Here is an 18,642-nt window from a genome sequence, read left to right on the forward strand (position 1 = left end):
TAAATTCTCTTTATTCAAAGGTATCAGTTGGGGTTTTTCAAAAAAAACCATCCTCCAGTTTCATCACCAATATTGCAAATGTTCAGAATATTTCTCTTCAAGTAGCCAGGGAGGGATTTGAACTCTCACTTGATTCTGGATAACTTGGCCAGCTTTCAGGACCACCGGGGGGGCTGCACAGTGGCACAGTGGTTAGCACGGCTGCCTCACAGCGCCAGGAACCCGGGTCCAATTCCGGCCTCGGGTCACCGTCTGTGTGGAATTTGCATGTTCTCCCCGTGTCTGCGTGGGTTTCCTCCCAGGGCTCCGGTTTACCGTCTGTGTGGAATTTGCATGTTCTCCCCGTGTCTGCGTCGGTTTCCTCCCACAGTCCAATTTAGCATGGATTGGCCATGCTAGAATTGCCCCTTAGTGGCCAAAGATGTGCGGGTTAGATTGATTGGCCATGCTAAATTGATCCTTAAGGGGTTAGCAGGGTAAATATGTGGGGTTATGGGGATAGGGCCTGGGTGGGATTGTTGGAGTGCAGGCTCGATGGGCCGAATGGACTCCTTCTGCACTGTAGGGATTCTATGATTCCAGTCCACTATCACAGCCACCACCCTGTAAACCCTCATATTTATGAGGGTAACTTAGGATCAGCCTTAGAATCATGGAATGGTCACAGAACAGAGGGGAGGCTATCTGTGCTGGCCCTCTATAAGAGCAACTCAGCTAGATCCACTACCCTCCCTTTCTCCCCTGGCCTGCAAATGTTTTCTGTTCAAATAATTACCAGTTCCCTTTCGAACGCCTCGATTCAATCCATTGCCACCACGCACTCAGACAGTGAATTCCAGAGACTAACCACTCGCTGAGTAACAATGGCCGCGATTCTCCCATCGCGACCCGCAACTTTTCTGGCGGGTCGGGGTGGGAGATGCGCGTTGCCGGCCTTGTACCGGGATTTGCACATGCGCCGGGAACGCATGCACATCTCCCGGAGCCGGAGAACGGTCGCCGGTCAGAACACGCTGGAAACCGGCGGGAAGGCAGGAAAGCGATTTGAATCTTTTCTGCATGTATTTTAAATATGTTTAGCATTTCATTGTCGGGAACTTGCCGGTCCCGATAGAATCTCCCACCCTGCCAGGAGTACTTCATTCCGGCGGGGTTTAGACTAGCTCCCCACATTCAGGGAACTAGCGGGAGACCCCGCCAGAATGAAGCAATTAGTGAGGAGCAATCGGGGCCCCCCGAGGGTTTCTGGCAGCGGGGGGGTGGTGCCCCCTGGGCATGGGCACCCTGGCAGTGCCAGTATATGCCCCTGGCACTGCCAAAGGGGCAAAGTGCCCATGCCCAGGGGGCACCTTGGCACTGCCCACCGGGCATCGGACAGTGCCAAGAGGGTGCGGCCTATTGTGGGCAGGGCCTAGGGGCAATCGGTGGGGGTGGGGGGCCCCACTGCCACTCTGCATTGGGATCGGTCTGGGCTGGAGGGAGGGCAGCGATTGGGGCGGGTTGGGAGGGTGGTCTGCCGGGGGAGGCTGCTTCCAGGGGGAGGTCTGACCCCGGGAGGGTCAGCAGGGGGGTTCTGCCAGGGTGAGGGGGGATCGCCACTGCTGGGGGGGGGGGGGGGGGGGGGGGGGGGAGGGGGTGACTGTGCATCGGGGTGGTCTAGGACGGCGAGGGAAGGGGGTCAGGGCTGGCCCGAGAATTGTTGTGGGGGCCGCAACCGGGCCATGGGGGGCTGGAGGGGCAGCACGGCGGGGGTCGATCGCTGGCCAGCAGACAGGGAGTCTGACAGATCGGGGCCACTGCGCATGCGCAGAGTTCCAGAACTGCCAGACTCCGGCGCAAATAGGCCCCTCCCCCCCAGGTTTTTAATGAGATTCCCGACTGGGACCTCTGCGGTGCCCAGAATGCGGAGATTCAGGTGAGAAGCTGAACTGAGAAAACAGTCGGGATTTAGAACAGTTTTCCCGCCAATTCAGCACCTTTTGAGAGAATCGCGGCCAATGTTTCTCCTGAAGCCTCCATTGCTTCCTTTTTATTTAATTCGTTTATATGGGACATGGGCGTCGCTGGCTGGCCAGCATTTATTGCCCATCCCTAGTTGCCCCCTGAGAAGGTGGTGGTGAGCTGCCTCCTTGAATCGCTGCAGTCCCTGAGGTGTAGGTACACCCACCGTGCTGTTAGGGAGGGAGTTCCAGGATTTTGACCCAGCGACAGTGAAGGAACGGCCGATATATTTCCAAGTCGGGATTGTTAGTGATTTGGAGGGGGATCTCCAGGTGGTGGTGTTCCCAGGTATCTGCTGCTCTTGTCCTAGATGGTAGCAGTCATGGGTGTGGAAGGTACTGCCAAAGGAGCCTTGGTGAGTTCCCGCAGTGCATCTTGTGGATAGTACACACAGCTGCCACTGCTCATTGGTAGTGGAGGGAGTGAATGTTTGCGGAAGAGGTACCAATCAAACGCGTTGCTTTGTCCTGGACGGTGTTGAGCTTCTTGAGTGTTGTTGGGGCTACACTTATCCAGGCAAGTGGGGAGGATTCCATCACACTCCTGACTTGTGCCTTGTAGATGGTGGACAGGCTTTGGGAGTCAGGAGGTAAGTTACTCGCATACTCCTACGCCTTTGCCACTCAACTTAAATCTATACCCTTCGGTTCCTACCTCTTGTGCCAATGGGAACAGCTTCTCTCCCTATCTACTCTGTCCAGACCACCCACAGTGTTGAACACCTCCATCAAACCTCCTCTTAATCTCCCCTCCTCCAAGGACAACAGCCCCAACTTCTCCAATCTAGCCAAGTGACTGAAGTTCCTCAACCCTGGAACTATTTTCATGAATCGTTTCTGCACTCTCTCCAATGCCTCCACATCCTTCCTAAAGTGTGGCGCCCAGAACAGAACGCAATACTCCAGTTCAGATCGAACCAGTGTTTTATACAAACTTAACATCAAAAACAAAACCCAACCTCTGAAGATCAATTGGAAAATCATTGACGTTAGAAGATTTGTTGCGTGTAGATTCCGAAGCAGGGTTTCAGATTTAGGGTTGTGAATGTAGCCCAGTCCATCACGTAAACCAGCCTCCCATCCATTGACTCCGTCTGCACTTCCCGCTGCCTCGGAAAAGCAGCCAGCATAGTCAAGGACATCACGCACCCTGGACATACTCTCTTCCACCTTCTTCCATCAGGAAAAAGATACCAACTGACTCAAGAATAGGTTCTTAGAATCATAGAATCGCTACAGTGCAGAAAAAGGCTATTTGGCCCATCGAGTCTGTACCAACAACAACCCGGGTCCCTGGTGCTGTGAGACAGCACTGTTAACCACTGTGCTACTGTGCCGTCCTAAAGTGTTTCTTCCCTGCTGCCACGAGACTTTTCAATGAATATATTAAGCTGATCTTTCTCCACCCCCAAGCTATGACTATAACACTACATTCTGTACCCTCTCCTTTCCTTCTCCCCTATGTATTCTATGAATGGTATGCTCTGTCTGTATAGCGCTCTGTCTGTATAGCACGCAAGTAACAATACTTTTCACTGTATCCCAATACATGGGACAATAATAAATCAAATCGAATCTAAAACAGGAGTATTGGAATGAATCTCACCGTTTCTTGGTGGTGTGGGACAGACTCTGCCACCTCTTATCCAGCTGTTGCAAGTTTGCTTTCATCGCCTTCACGTTCTCCTCTGAGCTGGTTGGGTACAAGGCCTTTCCCTGCGTCACCAGCCCCCTGTGGAGTGATTCCTGGGACATCACCTCCGACTGCAGGTCCTGGGGAGATGGTGAGAAATAGGCATCAGTGTTCCACGGGACAACCCGTCACCCCCTCCTTCACTTCCCCCACCGACACCGAGAGCATAGAACGGGCTTCTTCAGACCCTCCACCATGTCCGCGCCATCTATTTGCCGCAGCTTTTGCAAACAAGGATTTGATAGGCTATATTGCTGATGACCCCATTGTAGGGGAGGGCAGGGGGATCCCGGTCAGGGAGGAGGGTGAAGACAGTGGCGCCCGCCCTAATCATATTTATCCAAATTACAGCAGCCACAGAAGGTGGGTCAGAAGGTTCAAGCCTCACTCCTGCGACCTGACTGTCTAACCCCGGCCGACGCTCCACATCGTATTGCCGAAACGTTGAGACTTTTTTTGTCAAAGCTTTTCACCTGGAACTCATCAGGGCAATTTGCAAGAATGCCAGATGTACAGGGAACAACCATTTATACTGTGCAGGAAGACAGTGCAGACTGGTGGGCAAGTGGACTCTGAGTTGTTGACATGAAGAATGCACCAGTTGATGCTGACCGACAGTTAACTGCCAGGCATTGTTTGAAGCTTAAACCAGGCAGCTTGACTCTGATTGGTCAAGTCATTGGCCAATCCAGTGCTGTGCTGCACTGTTGGAGGTGCCCCCTTATGGACGTGACAATAAACTGATGCCCTTCCCCCCACCCCCCCCCCCCCCCCCCCCCCCTGCTCTCTTCAAGTGTAAGAGATCCACTTGTAAAAGTGGCATTATTTTGAGCAAATGCATAGGTTTCCTCCCAGTGTTCGGCTGCATTTCTCCTTCAGCCCTCACACATTATCTGCCCGTTATCCCATGACCGCCTGTGGAGTCTGTCTACGCACGCAAATCAACTGCCACGTTTCACAAACCGCAACTGTCATTGGGCGGGGACTTTCCGGCTGCGCTCGCCCCAAGGCCAGAAATTCCTGCCCGAGGTCAAAGGACCTCGGCATGCCCCGCCCGTGCCCCCCCCCCCCCCCCCCCCCGCCCCCCAGTGATGGGTGGGACGAGAAAATTCCACCCCATTATGCTTCAAAGATACTTCATTGGCTGTAAAGTGCTTTGGCACATCCTGAGTTTGTGAAAGAAGCTACAGCAATTATTTTAAACGTTTTGATTGTTTGGATACTTCTTAAAGCAGCTCCTCTTGCAAAACAGGATAGCCGCCGATGGAACATTCCGGAAATTTATTACAACTGATTCTCAGAGCTTCTCACCCCCTGTGTGAAAAAATTGCCCCTCTGGGCCCTTTTGTGATCTCTCCCCTCTCACCTTAAACCTATCTCCTCTACGTTTAGTTTCCCCTACCTTTGGGAAAAGATGTTGACCTCATCTGTGCCGCCCATTATTTTATAGACCTCTATAAGATCACCCCCAAGCTTACTATCCTCCAGGGAAATATCCAGCCTCTTCTTATAACTCAAACCATCAAGTCCTGGCAGCATCCGAGTAAATCTTTTCTGCACACTTTCCAGTTTAATAATATCCTTTCTATAATAGGGTGACCAGGACTGTACACAGTATTCCAAGTGTGGCCTTACTAATGTCTAACACAACTTCAACAAGACATCCAATTAGTCCCCCTCCCCTTCTCTCTCCGCACGGCCTTTGCAGGATTAATGCGGTTTACTGCTGTAGTTTTGGGGCTGGTAAGCCCAAACACAGTAGCTGTTTCATTTGCAGAAAACATGAGAAGTTCAGCACCAATCTTCACTGTCATGTCTAGGCTTTTTCCGAGGGATTATACAGGTTTATGGGTTAATGTGCCTTTAATGCTTATATTGGTGGACTGGCGTTGTGGACAGTCAGGTGTATGACATTGAGAGAATTGTCCATGATCAGATTGAATGGCAGAGCAGGCTCGAAGGGCCGAATGGCCTACGTCTGCTATGTTAAGTCGGCAGCTTGTTTGGCAAGAGGGCAACAGTTGAGCTGTGGAGGTGGTGGGCAGCGCCGGCAGGTGTTCCAAACTCAAGTACTGGAGGGTCTCGGCCCTCTCTCCAGGCCCTGAATTGAGTCCACGGTTCTTGGGATCTCGGTTGCTTCTCAAACCCGCCGCCAGCAGAGCTCGGGATCTTACCTTCAGAGTCTGCACTTCGTTCTGTAGCTTGGCCTGGTCAGAAGGTAGGTAAGGGGACCAGGAGCTGGTGAGCGCTTCATGTCTCTCAAGCCAAGAGCCGAAGCTCGACAGGTCCTTCTCATACCTGGTCAGAGAGAGAAATAAAAAGTTTGACAGGCCAGGCAATCGCAAACAATGGGTGGGATTCGCCAAACGTTCACGCCGGCGGGATTCCCCAGTCCCGCTGCAGTGAATGGGGATTTGGCTGAGCGCCAAATTCTCCATCCTTGCTGGGAGTGGAGGTGGGGCGTGAACGGTCGGAGAATTCCGGCCTCTATATCCCGACGTGCTGAGATCGTGCACAATAACATCAGCCAATTCAACACTGAAGAATAAATCCCTCCACCCTTGCAGCTTGCAATAGAATTGTAGAACCCAGGAGGCCACTTGACCCATCATACTCGTGTTAGCCCTTTGAAAGAACAAAGAACAAAGAACAGTACAGCACAGGAAACAGGCCCTTCGGCCCTCCAAGCCTGTGCCGCTCTTTGGTCCAACTAGACCAATCGTTTGTATCCCTCCATTCCCAGGCTGCTCATGTGACTATCCAGGTAAGTCTTAAACGATGTCAGCGTGCCTGCCTTCACCACCCTACTTGGCAGCGCATTCCAGGCCCCCACCACCCTCTGTGTAAAAAACGTCCCTCTGATATCTGAGTTATACTTCACCCCTCTCACCTTGAGCCCGTGACCCCTCGTGATCGTCACCTCCGACCTGGGAAAAAGCTTCCCACCGTTCACCCTATCTATACCCTTCATAATCTTGTACACCTCTATTAGATCTCCCCTCATTCTCCGTCTTTCCAGGGAGAACAACCCCAGTTTACCCAATCTCTCCTCATAGCAAAGACCCTCCATACCAGGCAACATCCTGGTAAACCTTCTCTGCACACTCTCTAACGCCTCCACGTCCTTCTGGTAGTGCGGCGACCAGAACTGGACGCAGTACTCCAAATGTGGCCTAACCAGCGTTCTATACAGCTGCATCATCAGACTCCAGCTTTTATACTCTGTACCCCGTCCTATAAAGGCAAGCATACCAAAGAGTTATCCAAATAGTCCCACTACCCCTCTACATCTCCACTGCCCCACAAACTTTGCCATTTGGGGTTTATATCGATTTTCCCATTCGGAATTACTGCTGGATCTGCCCCGTGTCTCACACCACATTCCACACCCGGACTTCTCGCTGTGTGAGCTCCAATCTAGGCCTCAGCGCACACAGTCTGTGTCACAGCAAGACTCTGTAAAAGTGGAGAGTTTGACTGGATGTTGCTGAGATCATTTGCTGGAGCTGAGATTTAGGCTTTCGGTGAAGAAAAGGTGCCTGTGATCTCCTCAGACTCATCTGCTTTTGGCAGAATATACAAATGGTTCAATGCGTCACAGGATCAGACAGCACAGAAAGCCACTCGGCCCATCGTGCGTGCCTTGACAAGCTCTGTGAAGGAGTCATCCCATTGGCCCTGTTCCTTTTCTATTTCCCCACGGCATCCAAATGGTTACTTTCCAAATATTTTTCCAAACCCATTTCTGAAATAATCTATTAATCGGCTTCTACCAGCCTTTCAGACATGTACATTCTGTGTGAGAGTGAGTGTGCATGTGTGAGTGTGTGTGAGTGTGAGTGTGTGTGTGTGAGTGTGTGTGTGAGTGTGTGTATGTGAGTGTGTGTGTGCGAGAGTGTGTGCGAGAGTGTGTGTGAGTGTGTGTGTGAGTGTGTGTGTGAGTGTGAGTGTGTGTGTGTGTGAGTGAGTGTGAGTGTGTGTGTGTGTGAGTGTGAGTGTGTGTGTGTGTGTCAGTGAGTGTGTGTGTGTGTGAGTGTGTGTGTGCGTGAGTGTGTGTGAGTGTGTGTGAGTATGTGTGTGAGTGAGTGTGAGTGTGAGTGTGTGTGTGTGAGTGAGTGTGAGTGTGTGTGTGTGAGTGTGTGTGAGTGTGTGTGAGTGTGTGTGGGAGTGAGTGTGAGTGTGTGTGAGTGTGTGTGAGTGTGTGTGAGTGTGTGTGGGAGTGAGTGTGTGTGAGTGTGTGTGAGTGTGTGTGTGTGTGAGTATGTGTGTGTGTGTGTGTGTGTGAGTGTGTGTGTGTGAGTGTGTGTGAGTGTGTGTGGGAGTGAGTGTGAGTGTGTGTGTGTGAGTGAGTGTGAGTGTGTGTGTGAGTGTGTGTGTGTGCGTGAGTGTGTGTGAGTATGTGTGTGAGTGAGTGTGAGTGAGTGTGAGTGTGTGTGTGAGTGTGAGTGTGTGTGTGTGTGAGTGTGTGAGTGAGTGTGAGTGTGTGTGTGTGAGTGTGTGTGAGTGTGAGTGTGTGTGTGAGTGTGTGAGTGTGTGTGTGTGAGTGTGTGTGTGTGTGTGTGTGAGTGTGAGTGTGAGTGTGTGTGTGAGTGTGTGTGAGTGTGTGTGTGTGTGTGAGTGTGTGTGAGAGAGTGCGTGTGTGAGTGTGTGTGCGTGTGAGTATGTGTGAGTGTGTGTGAGTGTGTGTGAGTGTGTGTGCGTGTGAGTATGTGTGTGCGTGTGAGTATGTGTGTGTGTGTGAGTGTGTGTGTGTGTGTGAGTGTGATCTACGTGGCTAATCCTGTGCAGAAGCTCTAGTGAGGAAGTGGTTGAGGATTTGACCGGGTTACCCACCTCTGCCAGAGTGACGCTAGGTTCTCCAGTTGGGCCTGTGCTCCCATGGCCTGCTCCTGCAGCCTCTCATACTTTAGCTGCAGAGCACTCAGTTCCTGAACAGCTTCCTCCTTGTTGGTGACCCTGCGGACACTGGTGGAGAGGGACGCCATCGGGATTTTTAGCTGCTCTACAGTCTGACACAATTCCTGTGGAATGAGTAGAGCGGGAAATCAATAACACCTTGAGTGGGATTGTGCACATGTCACGGACACATCCATCTACACAATTCAACATGAAATCGCCGAGTGGAAAGAAAACATCAGGAGGCAGGTAAAGCCAGTGGCACGGCGGCACAGTGGTTAGCACTGCTGCCTCACAGCTCCAGGGACCCGGGTTCAATGCCCGGCTTGGGTCACTGTCTGTGTGGAGTTCCCCCTGTGTCTGCGTGGGTTTCCTCCGGGTGCTCCGGTTTCCTCCCACAGTCTGAAAGACGTGCTGGTTAGGGTGCATTGGCCGTGCTAAATTCTCCCTCAGTGTACCCGAACAGGCGCCGGAATGTGGCGACCAGGGGATTTTCACAGTAACTTCATTGCAGTGTCAATGTAAGCCAATAAATAAACTTTTTACATGAAAAGTGTTTGCAAAAAAAACCAAGGTGCCACGGGGATGGCAGTAAATGAAAATCAGCTTCTGTATCCCATTTTCCAATGTCAGAGGAAGTTCAGATGGGCCCTGTAACCACTGGCTGAGGGAGTGGAGAGTGTAGTGAGATAGTCAAACACAGATAGAGTCAAAGTGAAGACCAGTCAGGGAGCAGGGCTCTATGTGTGGTAATGCACCGCACTCACATCCTTTATTTATGTGTCAGGACAGCTTTCTTTAATGGGTAGCAACTTCTGCGAGGACTTGCTGAATTATTCAAGTCCGCAGCGAGTTTCTGAATTAAAGTGCCGCATTTTAAAATTGTTATCAGCAGATTAGACTTGAAGAAGCCCCAATGAAAGATATTTATAGAAAGAAAGAGATGAAGTATAACGAATGTTGAATATTTCTTGCCCGCGGCTATGAAATGAACACATCCTCTACTATGTGTTTCGTTTTATTTATTAGTGTCACAAGAGACATTAACCATTGCTGGAAAGGGCGGCAATTGTTGCTCGTCCTGTTCTGTCCTTTAGGTTTAAAGTTTATTTGTGTCACAAGTCGGCTTACATTAACGCCGCAATGAAGTTACTGTGAAAATCCCCCTGGTAGCCACACTCCGGCGCCTGTTCGGGTACACTGAGGTAGAATTTAGCATGGCCAATGCACCCTAACCCGCACGTCTTTCGGACTGTGGGAGGAAACCGGAGCACCCGGAGGAAACCCACGCAGACACGGGGAGAACGTGCAAACTCCACACAGACAGTGACCCAAGTCGGGAATCGAACCCGGGTCCCTGTGAGGCAGCAGTGCTAACCACTGTGCCACCGTGCTGCCTTATGGTTCTTCCATTCAGGATGCGGGGTGGGATTTTCCAGCCCTTCCCGCTGGCGGGATCTTCCTCTCCTGCCAACGATGACCCCCGCCCTCCCCACCACCACGACGGCGGGTTTCCCCAGCGGTGAAACAGACAAAGCCGCGCAAAACGCCAAAAGACAACAGTGGCGCTGGAGGGCACCACTGGCGACCACTGGCAAGTCACCTCTGCCACTGGAAAACACGGTGGGGCGGGAGACGAGCGGCGGTCTGCAGGGGAAGGGCTGTAGATCGCATCCACGGATATTTCTTGCCATGTCCGCGATAAGCGATTTACCCGTGATGCCAGCGCACGTTCATACCATATGTGCCTTCAACAGCTGGTTGACCTCAAGTGCGGAGGAGCATTTGTTGGTCCTGCTCTGCAATGTGGCCTCCACGTCCGTCAGTGTCTGCTGGACCTGAACAAGAAAAATGGGAACAGAAGAAGACAAATCACTTGGAAAGCATTTGACTTCTGACTGAGTGAAGCAAGACCTGGAGGATATGTTTACAGAAGTCGGAGACACATCCACACTTTCCCACCTGCCTTTAACGTGTTTGGGATGCATAACCGGTTCGTCATTGACAACAATCTAAAGAAAGCTTTAAACGGGCAGAAATCCGTTCATTTTCCGAGCGTCACTCTGTTGCTCATTTTCCAAGGTCTCGGCCGCGATTGGGCGGGAGATTGTCACGTCGGCCGATTCACGGGGTTCACGTGCGTGTTCGCGCCCCGCTTGCGTCTCCCAGCGCCAGATTTCCAGCGGTGTCTGCACCCCACCAGAAATCGGTGGGGAGGCGCAAAGACCATCTAAATGGTCATTATATAATAATTTAAATGTGATTAGCGGGCCCAGGATTGAAGCCTCCCCCGCACCCCCGCCAGAGTGGTTCACTCCAGCAGGGATGACACTAGCTCCCCACTAATGGAGAACTAGTGGCCCGGCGCTGCTGGAGTGAAGGGGGGGCAGTTGGGCGCCCCCAGATGGTCAGGTGCGGGGGGGTTGGTGCCCCCTGGGACCCAAGGGGCAAAGTGCCAATGCCCAGAGGCCCCCCTGGCACTGCCCACTGGGCATGGGGCAGTGCCAAGGGAGTGGGACATATGAGGGGGTGGCCTAGGGTTGGGGGCTGATGCGGGTGGGGCTATGGGGTGATCGGTGGGGGTGGGGAGTCCCACTGCCCCTCTGCACAGGGATCAATGGGGGGAGGAGGGAGGCCAGTGATCGGGGTGGGCTGGTCGGGGGGGGTGGTGGCAGAGGGGATCAACCGGGGTGAGGGGTCAGCACTGCGGGGGCGGGGGGTTACTATCGGTGAGATTTTGGCAGGTTAGGACGGGGGGTTTGGGGCTGGGCCCGGGAGTGATCGGGGGGGGGGCTGTGATCGGGCTGTGGGCAGGGTGGAGCGCTGGCAATGCGGGGGTCGCGAGGCTGGCCAGCGATCGAGCTGGTCAGCAGTCGGGAGGCTGGCAGACAGGGGGCACTGCGCCTGCACCAATCTCGGCACTGACAGATAGGCACGTGCGCAGTAGCGCTCTCAGTGTGCTGGTTGCAGCCTCTCCAGCGGGGATAGGCCCCGCCCCCTGAAATGTAATGATATTCACGCTGGCGGCCTCTGCATTGCACAGAGTGTGGGAGATTCCTCTCTGAACTCCCACTGAAAAACAACAGCGTGAATTACTCCAGTTTCTCTGCAAATTTTACACTTAGAATCGTTTTGGGAGAATCCCGCCCTTAGTATCCCTCCAAATGACACCCAGGCCGGCAGGATTGTTGAACGCAGCATTGATGTAACGAGTCATTAGTGTAAGCAAACCTATTGTGTAAATGTTAGCCTGGCATCAAATGACGTCCCGTATCCCAGTAGCAATGCACACATTCGTCCTTAAACACAGGGTGTTTTCCAAACCAAAAGATTCTGAGTAGAGGTGAGCGTGAAAACGGGAGAGTTCCAGACCCGTTTTTTCGGGCAAGAGAGAAAATTGAAGGGACTGGCGTGACGAACGATAAGAGGCACCCCCTCCTCCCCACCTCCTTCCCCCCACCCCTCCACCACCTCCCCCAACCACCCCAACATCCCCCCCAACACCCCCAATCTTTCACACACTGACCGAACACGCGATGACCTTATTAAAATGTCTAATTGCGTCTTGGCCTCAGTACCTTGTTGAGGCCCTCCTCGTATTTCTGTTGCAGAGAGACCTGGCTGGCCACTCTGCTGTCCACCTCCTGAGTGTGCTGGCGGAGCTCTTCCCACTGCCGGGTTATTTGGGTCAACCGAGCCTTGACGCGGGCAATCTCGCCCGGGGTCACGCACTGGGCCAGGGCCTGCGACTCCTCTTCCAACTCTCTCACCTCTTTAGACTTCCCAAGGACGGCCTCAATGATCAGCTGGAGGTCAAGAACAACAGATTGGTTGGGTTGTCACTTGACAGAAAGAAAATCAGTAATTTGATCAGTGCTCCTTTCTCTCTCTCTCTTGCGCGCGCGCGCGCGTCGTCAGGCTTCAGAGTTTAATGGAAGTGTCGCCGGGCGGGAGAAACGTACCTTCACTTTGGGACGTTTTTCTTCGAGTGGGATAGATGAACCCTCCACATCATTCACCTCTTCATGTTTCGCTGTCACCCAGTGGCCCAGGGACTCAAACTTTGCTAATAAGCTCTCCCAGAGTCTCTTCATCTTGTCCAGATGTTTTGCCCTGAGGTGGAGAGGAAGTACAAGAGCGAAATCAAGTCCTGTAAAGCAAAACCTTCTTCTTCAGACAGCATCCTACCAGAGTGTTCCTCACCAACGAATTTCGATAAGTGCAGGTGGGAGGCAATGGTCTAGTGATATTATCATAGAAATCATAGAAACCCTACAGTGCAGAAGGAGGCCATTCGGCCCATCGAGTCTGCACCGACCACAATCCCACCCAGGCCCTACCCCCATATCCCTACATATTTACCCACTAATCCCTCTAACCTACACATCTCAGGACACTAAGGGACAATTTTAGCATGGCCAATCAACCTAACCTGCACATCTTTGGACTGTGGGAGGAAACCGGAGCACCCGGAGGAAACCCACCCAGACGCGAGGAGAATGTGCAAACTCCACACAGACAGTGACCCGAGCCGGGAATCGAACCCAGGTCCCTGGAGCTGTGAAGCAGCAGTGCTAACCACTGTGCCACCGTGCCGCCCTTATCACTGGACTATTAATTCAGAAACTCGGCTAATGTTCTGGGGACCTGGGTTTGAATCCCGCCACATCAGATGGTGGATTTTGAATTAAAAAATATCTAGAATTAAGAATCTAGTGATGATCATGAAACCATTGCTGGAAAAATCCATTTGGTTCACTAACGTCCTTTAGGGAAGGAAATCTGCCATCCTTACCTGGTCTGGGGTGATCTTACAGAGATGTATAAGATCATGAGAGGGCATAGATAGGGTGAATGCACTTAGTCTTTTTCCCAGGGTTGGGGAATTGAAAGCTGGAGGGCCTCGGTTTCAGTTAAGAGGGGAAAGAATGAATGGGAACCTGAGGAGCAACTTCATTTACACAAAGGGTGGTACGTACATGGAATGAGCTGCCGGAGGAAGTGGTTAAGGCAAGGACATTGACAATATTTAAAAGGCATTTGGACAGATACATGGATCGGAAAGGTTTAGAGGGATATGGGCCAAATGCAGGCAAATGAGGTTAGCTTAGATGGGTTTTATGGTCGGCATGGACCAGTTTGGGCCAAAAGTCCTGTTTCCGTGCCGTAGATTCTATGATTCTACACATGTGACTCCAGATCTACAGCAATGTGGTTGACTCTCAACTCTGAACAAGGGCAACTAGGGATGGGCAATAAATGTTGGCCAGCCAGCGACGCCCATGCCCCATGGATGAATAAATAAAAACTATCTAGGCCTTAAAAATCACTCATAGAATTCCCTCTCTGAGTCTCTCTGCCTCCCTCTCCCCGTCTAATGCAATTCTTGAGATTGGTGACACCTGATTGGAGGGCATTTGTCGCAGAGCTGAGGAGTTTATGATGGAAACGACTTCAATACTCAGAGGGGCCGTGGAATGCAGAGTGGGAGCCAGTGACCAACCAACGCAGAGATCCTGGGCGGAATTCTCGAAGCGCTCTCTCCAGCGGGAAAGCCAGTAGAGATTCCCGCTGGGAGGTTTGGTGTGATTCAGTCCGTAAGTCACCCAGGCTTAGAATTTATTTTGGAGTGGGGACCTAAAGACTCGGAGATCGGAGCGCCCTTTATAAAGTTCGTGCCAATCGCCAGACAACCCTACACAGTCCCACCTACTCACCATCTAAGACCACCCTCTCACTCACTGGTGCTGGTACTCCCCCAAGAGAGCGACACCTCGCAATGGGGTCGCCAAAGGATTCCCCCCCCACCTTCAGACACTTCCCCCCCCACCAACAGCCCCCTTCAGACCCCCACCTCCCATTACCCCCTTCTTCAGGAACCTTCCACCCTTCAGGCTCTCCATTTGTGGAGACCAGTGCCTGGTGCCGGGTTCCCGCTGTGCCCGAGGGTTGGAGAATTCCGACGACCGGGAGAATTCCGGGAGCCGGGAGAATCCGACTCCAAACCAAGCCTGCGTATTAACATGAATATTTAAATGTGCTCATTTGGTCCACGCCCTCACTGGGCCTGAGTCAGGCTACATCGGGGAGAGGGAGCTGGGAGAATCCCAAAAGAGGTTCTTGCCGCCACTAACCACGTTACGGACTTGACCCTCGCACAACTTGTGTACGTGCGTGCCGGGCTGGAGAAGAGCGGCCATTGTCTCTCCACATTCTTCGAACCAAAATGCCTCACCTCACACGTCTCCACATTCAACTTTGTCTGTCACCTGTCTGCCCATTTCACCAACTTGTTTATGCTCTGTTGAAGTTCCCCTCACAGTTTACAATACTTCCAAACTTTGTATCATTTGCAAACTTTGAAATTGTCCCCTGCACACCAGGATCGAGATCATTATTATATATCAGGAAAAGCAAGGGTCCCAATACCATCCCCTGGGGAACATCGCCTTCCTCCAGCCCGAAAAATATCCACTGACCATTACTCTCTGCTTCCTATTATTCAGCTAATTTTGTATCCATGTTGCGACTGACCCTTTCATTCCATGAGCTATAGCTTTTCTCACAAGTCTGTTGTGTGGCACTGTAGCGAATGCCTTCTGAAAGTCCATATACAGCACATCAACAACATTACCCATGTCAACCATCCCTGTTTTCTCCTCAAAAAACCCCAGCAAGTTAGTTAAACATTTCCCCTTTAGAAATCCATGCTGGCTCTTCCTAATCAGCCCACATTATTACAGGTGACCATTAATTCTATCCCAAATAATCGTTTCCAGAAGTTTGCCCACACCACCGATGTTAAACTAAATGTCCCGTAATTGCTGGGACGATCCTTACAAACTTTTTTTGAACAAGCGTGTTTCATTTGCAATTCTCTGGTCAACTGGCACTTACTCTGAGTCTGAAAGATTATGGCCAGTGCCTCTGCAAGTTCCACTCTCACTTCCTTCAACATCTCATCCGGTCCTGGTCCCCTGTCAATGTTAAGTATCGACAGTCTATCCAACACTTCCTCCACCAATTCTGAACCCTACTAGGGACAGGGTTTCCTTGTCTGTTACCATGGCCTGGCTAGCATCTATCTCCTTGCTAAAGATGTGTGCAAAGTATTCATTTAATATCTCAGCCATGCCCCAAGCCTCCACGTGTGAATTCCCTAATCGGCCCTACTCCTCTTTATATGCCTATTGAAGACTCTGGGATTCCCCTTTATGTTGGCTATCTGTCTTTTGCAACAACCCCTCTCTGCCTCCCTAATGTGCCTTTTTCACCTCCCCTCTGAACCTTCTGTAACATCTTGAATTCCCACAGGTGAGTGGGAGCGAGAGAGAGAAATCCCGTGAAATACCTCCGAAACAACAACGGCAGGCTGTACCTTGTGGTAACATTACTGTTACCAGGGTCCAGAGAGGCAATTCTTTCACACCGAGGGCGGTGAGTGTCTGGAACAAGCTGCCAGAGGTAGTAGTAGAGGCGGGTACAATTTTGTCTTTTAAAAAGCATTTAGACAGTTACATGGGTACGATGGGTATAGAGGGATATGGACCAAACACGGGCAATTGGGACTAGCTTAGTGGTTGAAAGAAAAGGACGACATGGACAAGTTGGGCCGAAGGGCCTGTTTCCATGCTGTAAACCTCTATGACTCTACTGGAATGTTTATAGATTAAGTATCTATAAGGACTATTGCCTAATAGGTTCTTTATTTGTGCGTCTAAGTAAGAATCTTTTTGGGGGAATATTCTGTAAGACCAATTTTAACTGTGGAAATGTAATTTTGTGTGTTTAGGTTTTGTCATGAAGGAGGCGATCTTACCAAGAAAATTCTAAGCTCTTATGCTGAACGAATATAAAAGCAGGACAGAATCACGCCGATTTTTTCAGCGAGCTTTCAGACGTGATCCTATGCCACATAGTGCAGAAAAAGAGGCAAAGTGAGATGCACGCCAGTAGGGGGAGTGGATGGCGACAATTCTGGCCGGAAAGCCGGCTGCTCCCATTAGAGTGCGTTATTGTGTTTGCGCAGATCTTTCAGTGTTCTGTGCAACAGAACAGAGAAGTTTGTCAGTCCCCACACCCCCGTGGATACCGTCCCGATATCCCCCCACCCCTGGCCAATCGCCACCCTGATACCCGCCCCGACCGATCGACCAGCGTGACGACTGAGTAAGGTGGCCCCCTACATTTTTAAATTTAAAATCTCCAACAGTGTTACTGAAATTTGTGGCTCCTGACTTCAGCATATACATTTCCCTGCGGTAAAATACAAACAGAAAATAGTTGTGGTCGATGGTCAAGTTTCCCTTTCTGGGATTTGGTTCACACATCACTAACCATCTACCAGATACTAACAATAGGCGGTTGAAGGAAAAGGAAAATAAAAGGATATGGGAAGGAACCTGCGGTGATGATAACTGCTGGTGTGGAGGATTGATTGAGCTGGATAGCTTAAGTATGAACTTTCTTTTTATTCATTCATGGGATATGGGCGTCGCTGGTTGGCCAGCATTTATTGCCCATCCTTAGTTACCTGAGGGCAGTTGAGAGTCAACCACATTGCTGTGGCTCCGGAGTCACATGTAGGCCCAGACTGGGTAAGAACGGCAGATTTCCTTCCCTGAAGGACATTAATGAACCAGATGGGTTTCTCTGACAATCGACAATGGTTCCACGGTCATCAGTACATTCTTAATTCTTTACAGGTGGCACGGTGGCCCAGTGGTTAGCACTGCTGCCTCAAAGTGCCAGGGACCCGGGTTCGATTTCCAGATCGGGTGACTGTCTGCGTGGAGTTTGCACATTCTCCCCGTGTCTGCGTGGGTTTCCTCCGGGTGCTCCGGTTTCCGCCCACAGTCCAAAGATGTGCGGGTTAGGTTGATTGGCCATGCTAAATTGCCCCTTAGCTTGGAGGGTAAATATGCGGGCTTACGGGGATAGGGCCTGGGTGGGATTGTGGTCGGTGCAGACTCGATGGGCCAAATGGCCTCCTTCTGCACTGCGGGGATTCTACGATTTATTGAATTCAAATTCCACCCTCTGCCATGGCGGGATTGGAACCCGGGTTACTGAATAAGATGTAATGATAAAAGTGTAATCCCATACTCGCTGTTCAGGTTTTTCCTGGTGTCTTCAGCCTTGTCTCTCATCAGTTGGGCTTTTTGCTGCAGGGAGCGTTTACACTTTGGACCAACCTTCATGCCTTCCAGCTTCTGTAACAGTTCCTCAACCACAGCTACCTTGGCTTCACTGTCTGTGTCAAAGGCCTGTGTGTAGAAACAATGCGAGAATCAGCAGACAATGCTGGCTGTGAGGTACAGAATGTGCTTCAAGCCAGTGACACATTGGGAACCTGAGATTATAAGGGTCGGCGCGGTGGCACAGTGGTTAGCACTGCTGCCTCACAGCGCCAGGGACCTGGGTTCGATTCCGGCCTCGGGTCACTGTCTGTGTGGAGTTTGCACGTTCTCCCCGCGTCTGCGTGGGTTTCCTCCGGGTGCTCCGGTTTCCTCCCACAGTCCAAAGATATATGGGTTAGGTGGATTGGCCATGCTAAATTGCCCCTCAGTGTCCAAGGATGCGTGGGTTAGGTTGGTTGGCCATGTTAAATTGCCCCTTAGTGTCTAAAGATGTGTGGATTGGGTGGATTGGCTATGCTAAATTGGCCCTTAGTGTCCAAGGATATGTGGGTTAGATGGATTGGCCATGCGAAGCTGCCCCTTAGTGTCAGGGAGCCAGCAGAATAAATATGTGGGGTTACGGGGATAGGGCCTGGGTGGGATTGTGGTTGGTGCAGTCTCAATGGGCCAAATGGCCTCCTTCTGCACTGCAGGGATTCTGTGATTCTATAAATCATAAGCACAAGAAAGAGAAGAAAATTAAAAGGTTAAATATCATCAGAATATCAAGATACAATACTGCTGTGGAAAGGATTCTCTGAGAAATGTAGGGATTCTTCACAGATTTCCATTGACAGGAAAAGGAACCCACAGAAGTAATTAAGGCAGCAAATGAAATGTTGTCCTTCATTGCTAGAGGGATGGAGTTTATAAA

At 51.2% G+C, this 18,642-nt stretch overlaps 1 protein-coding gene across 1 annotated transcript in view; it reads right to left on the minus strand.

Annotated features, from left to right (window-relative positions):
- The window catches only part of LOC144504750 (nesprin-1-like), a 603,924-nt gene that overhangs the window by 386,532 nt on the left and 198,750 nt on the right, over positions 1–18,642 (minus strand). Inside the window, exons 30-36 of the mRNA XM_078230493.1 lie at positions 17,695–17,855; positions 12,552–12,702; positions 12,168–12,395; positions 10,329–10,427; positions 8,527–8,714; positions 5,868–5,991; positions 3,607–3,773 (exon numbers count right to left, since the gene is read on the minus strand). Coding sequence (XP_078086619.1) covers positions 3,607–3,773; positions 5,868–5,991; positions 8,527–8,714; positions 10,329–10,427; positions 12,168–12,395; positions 12,552–12,702; positions 17,695–17,855 — 1,118 coding nt within the window. The remainder of the gene's footprint in view (positions 1–3,606; positions 3,774–5,867; positions 5,992–8,526; positions 8,715–10,328; positions 10,428–12,167; positions 12,396–12,551; positions 12,703–17,694; positions 17,856–18,642) is intronic.

Source organism: Mustelus asterias, chromosome 15, assembly GCF_964213995.1.
Source record: "Mustelus asterias chromosome 15, sMusAst1.hap1.1, whole genome shotgun sequence".
In the NCBI taxonomy this organism is placed as follows: Eukaryota; Metazoa; Chordata; class Chondrichthyes; order Carcharhiniformes; family Triakidae; genus Mustelus; species Mustelus asterias.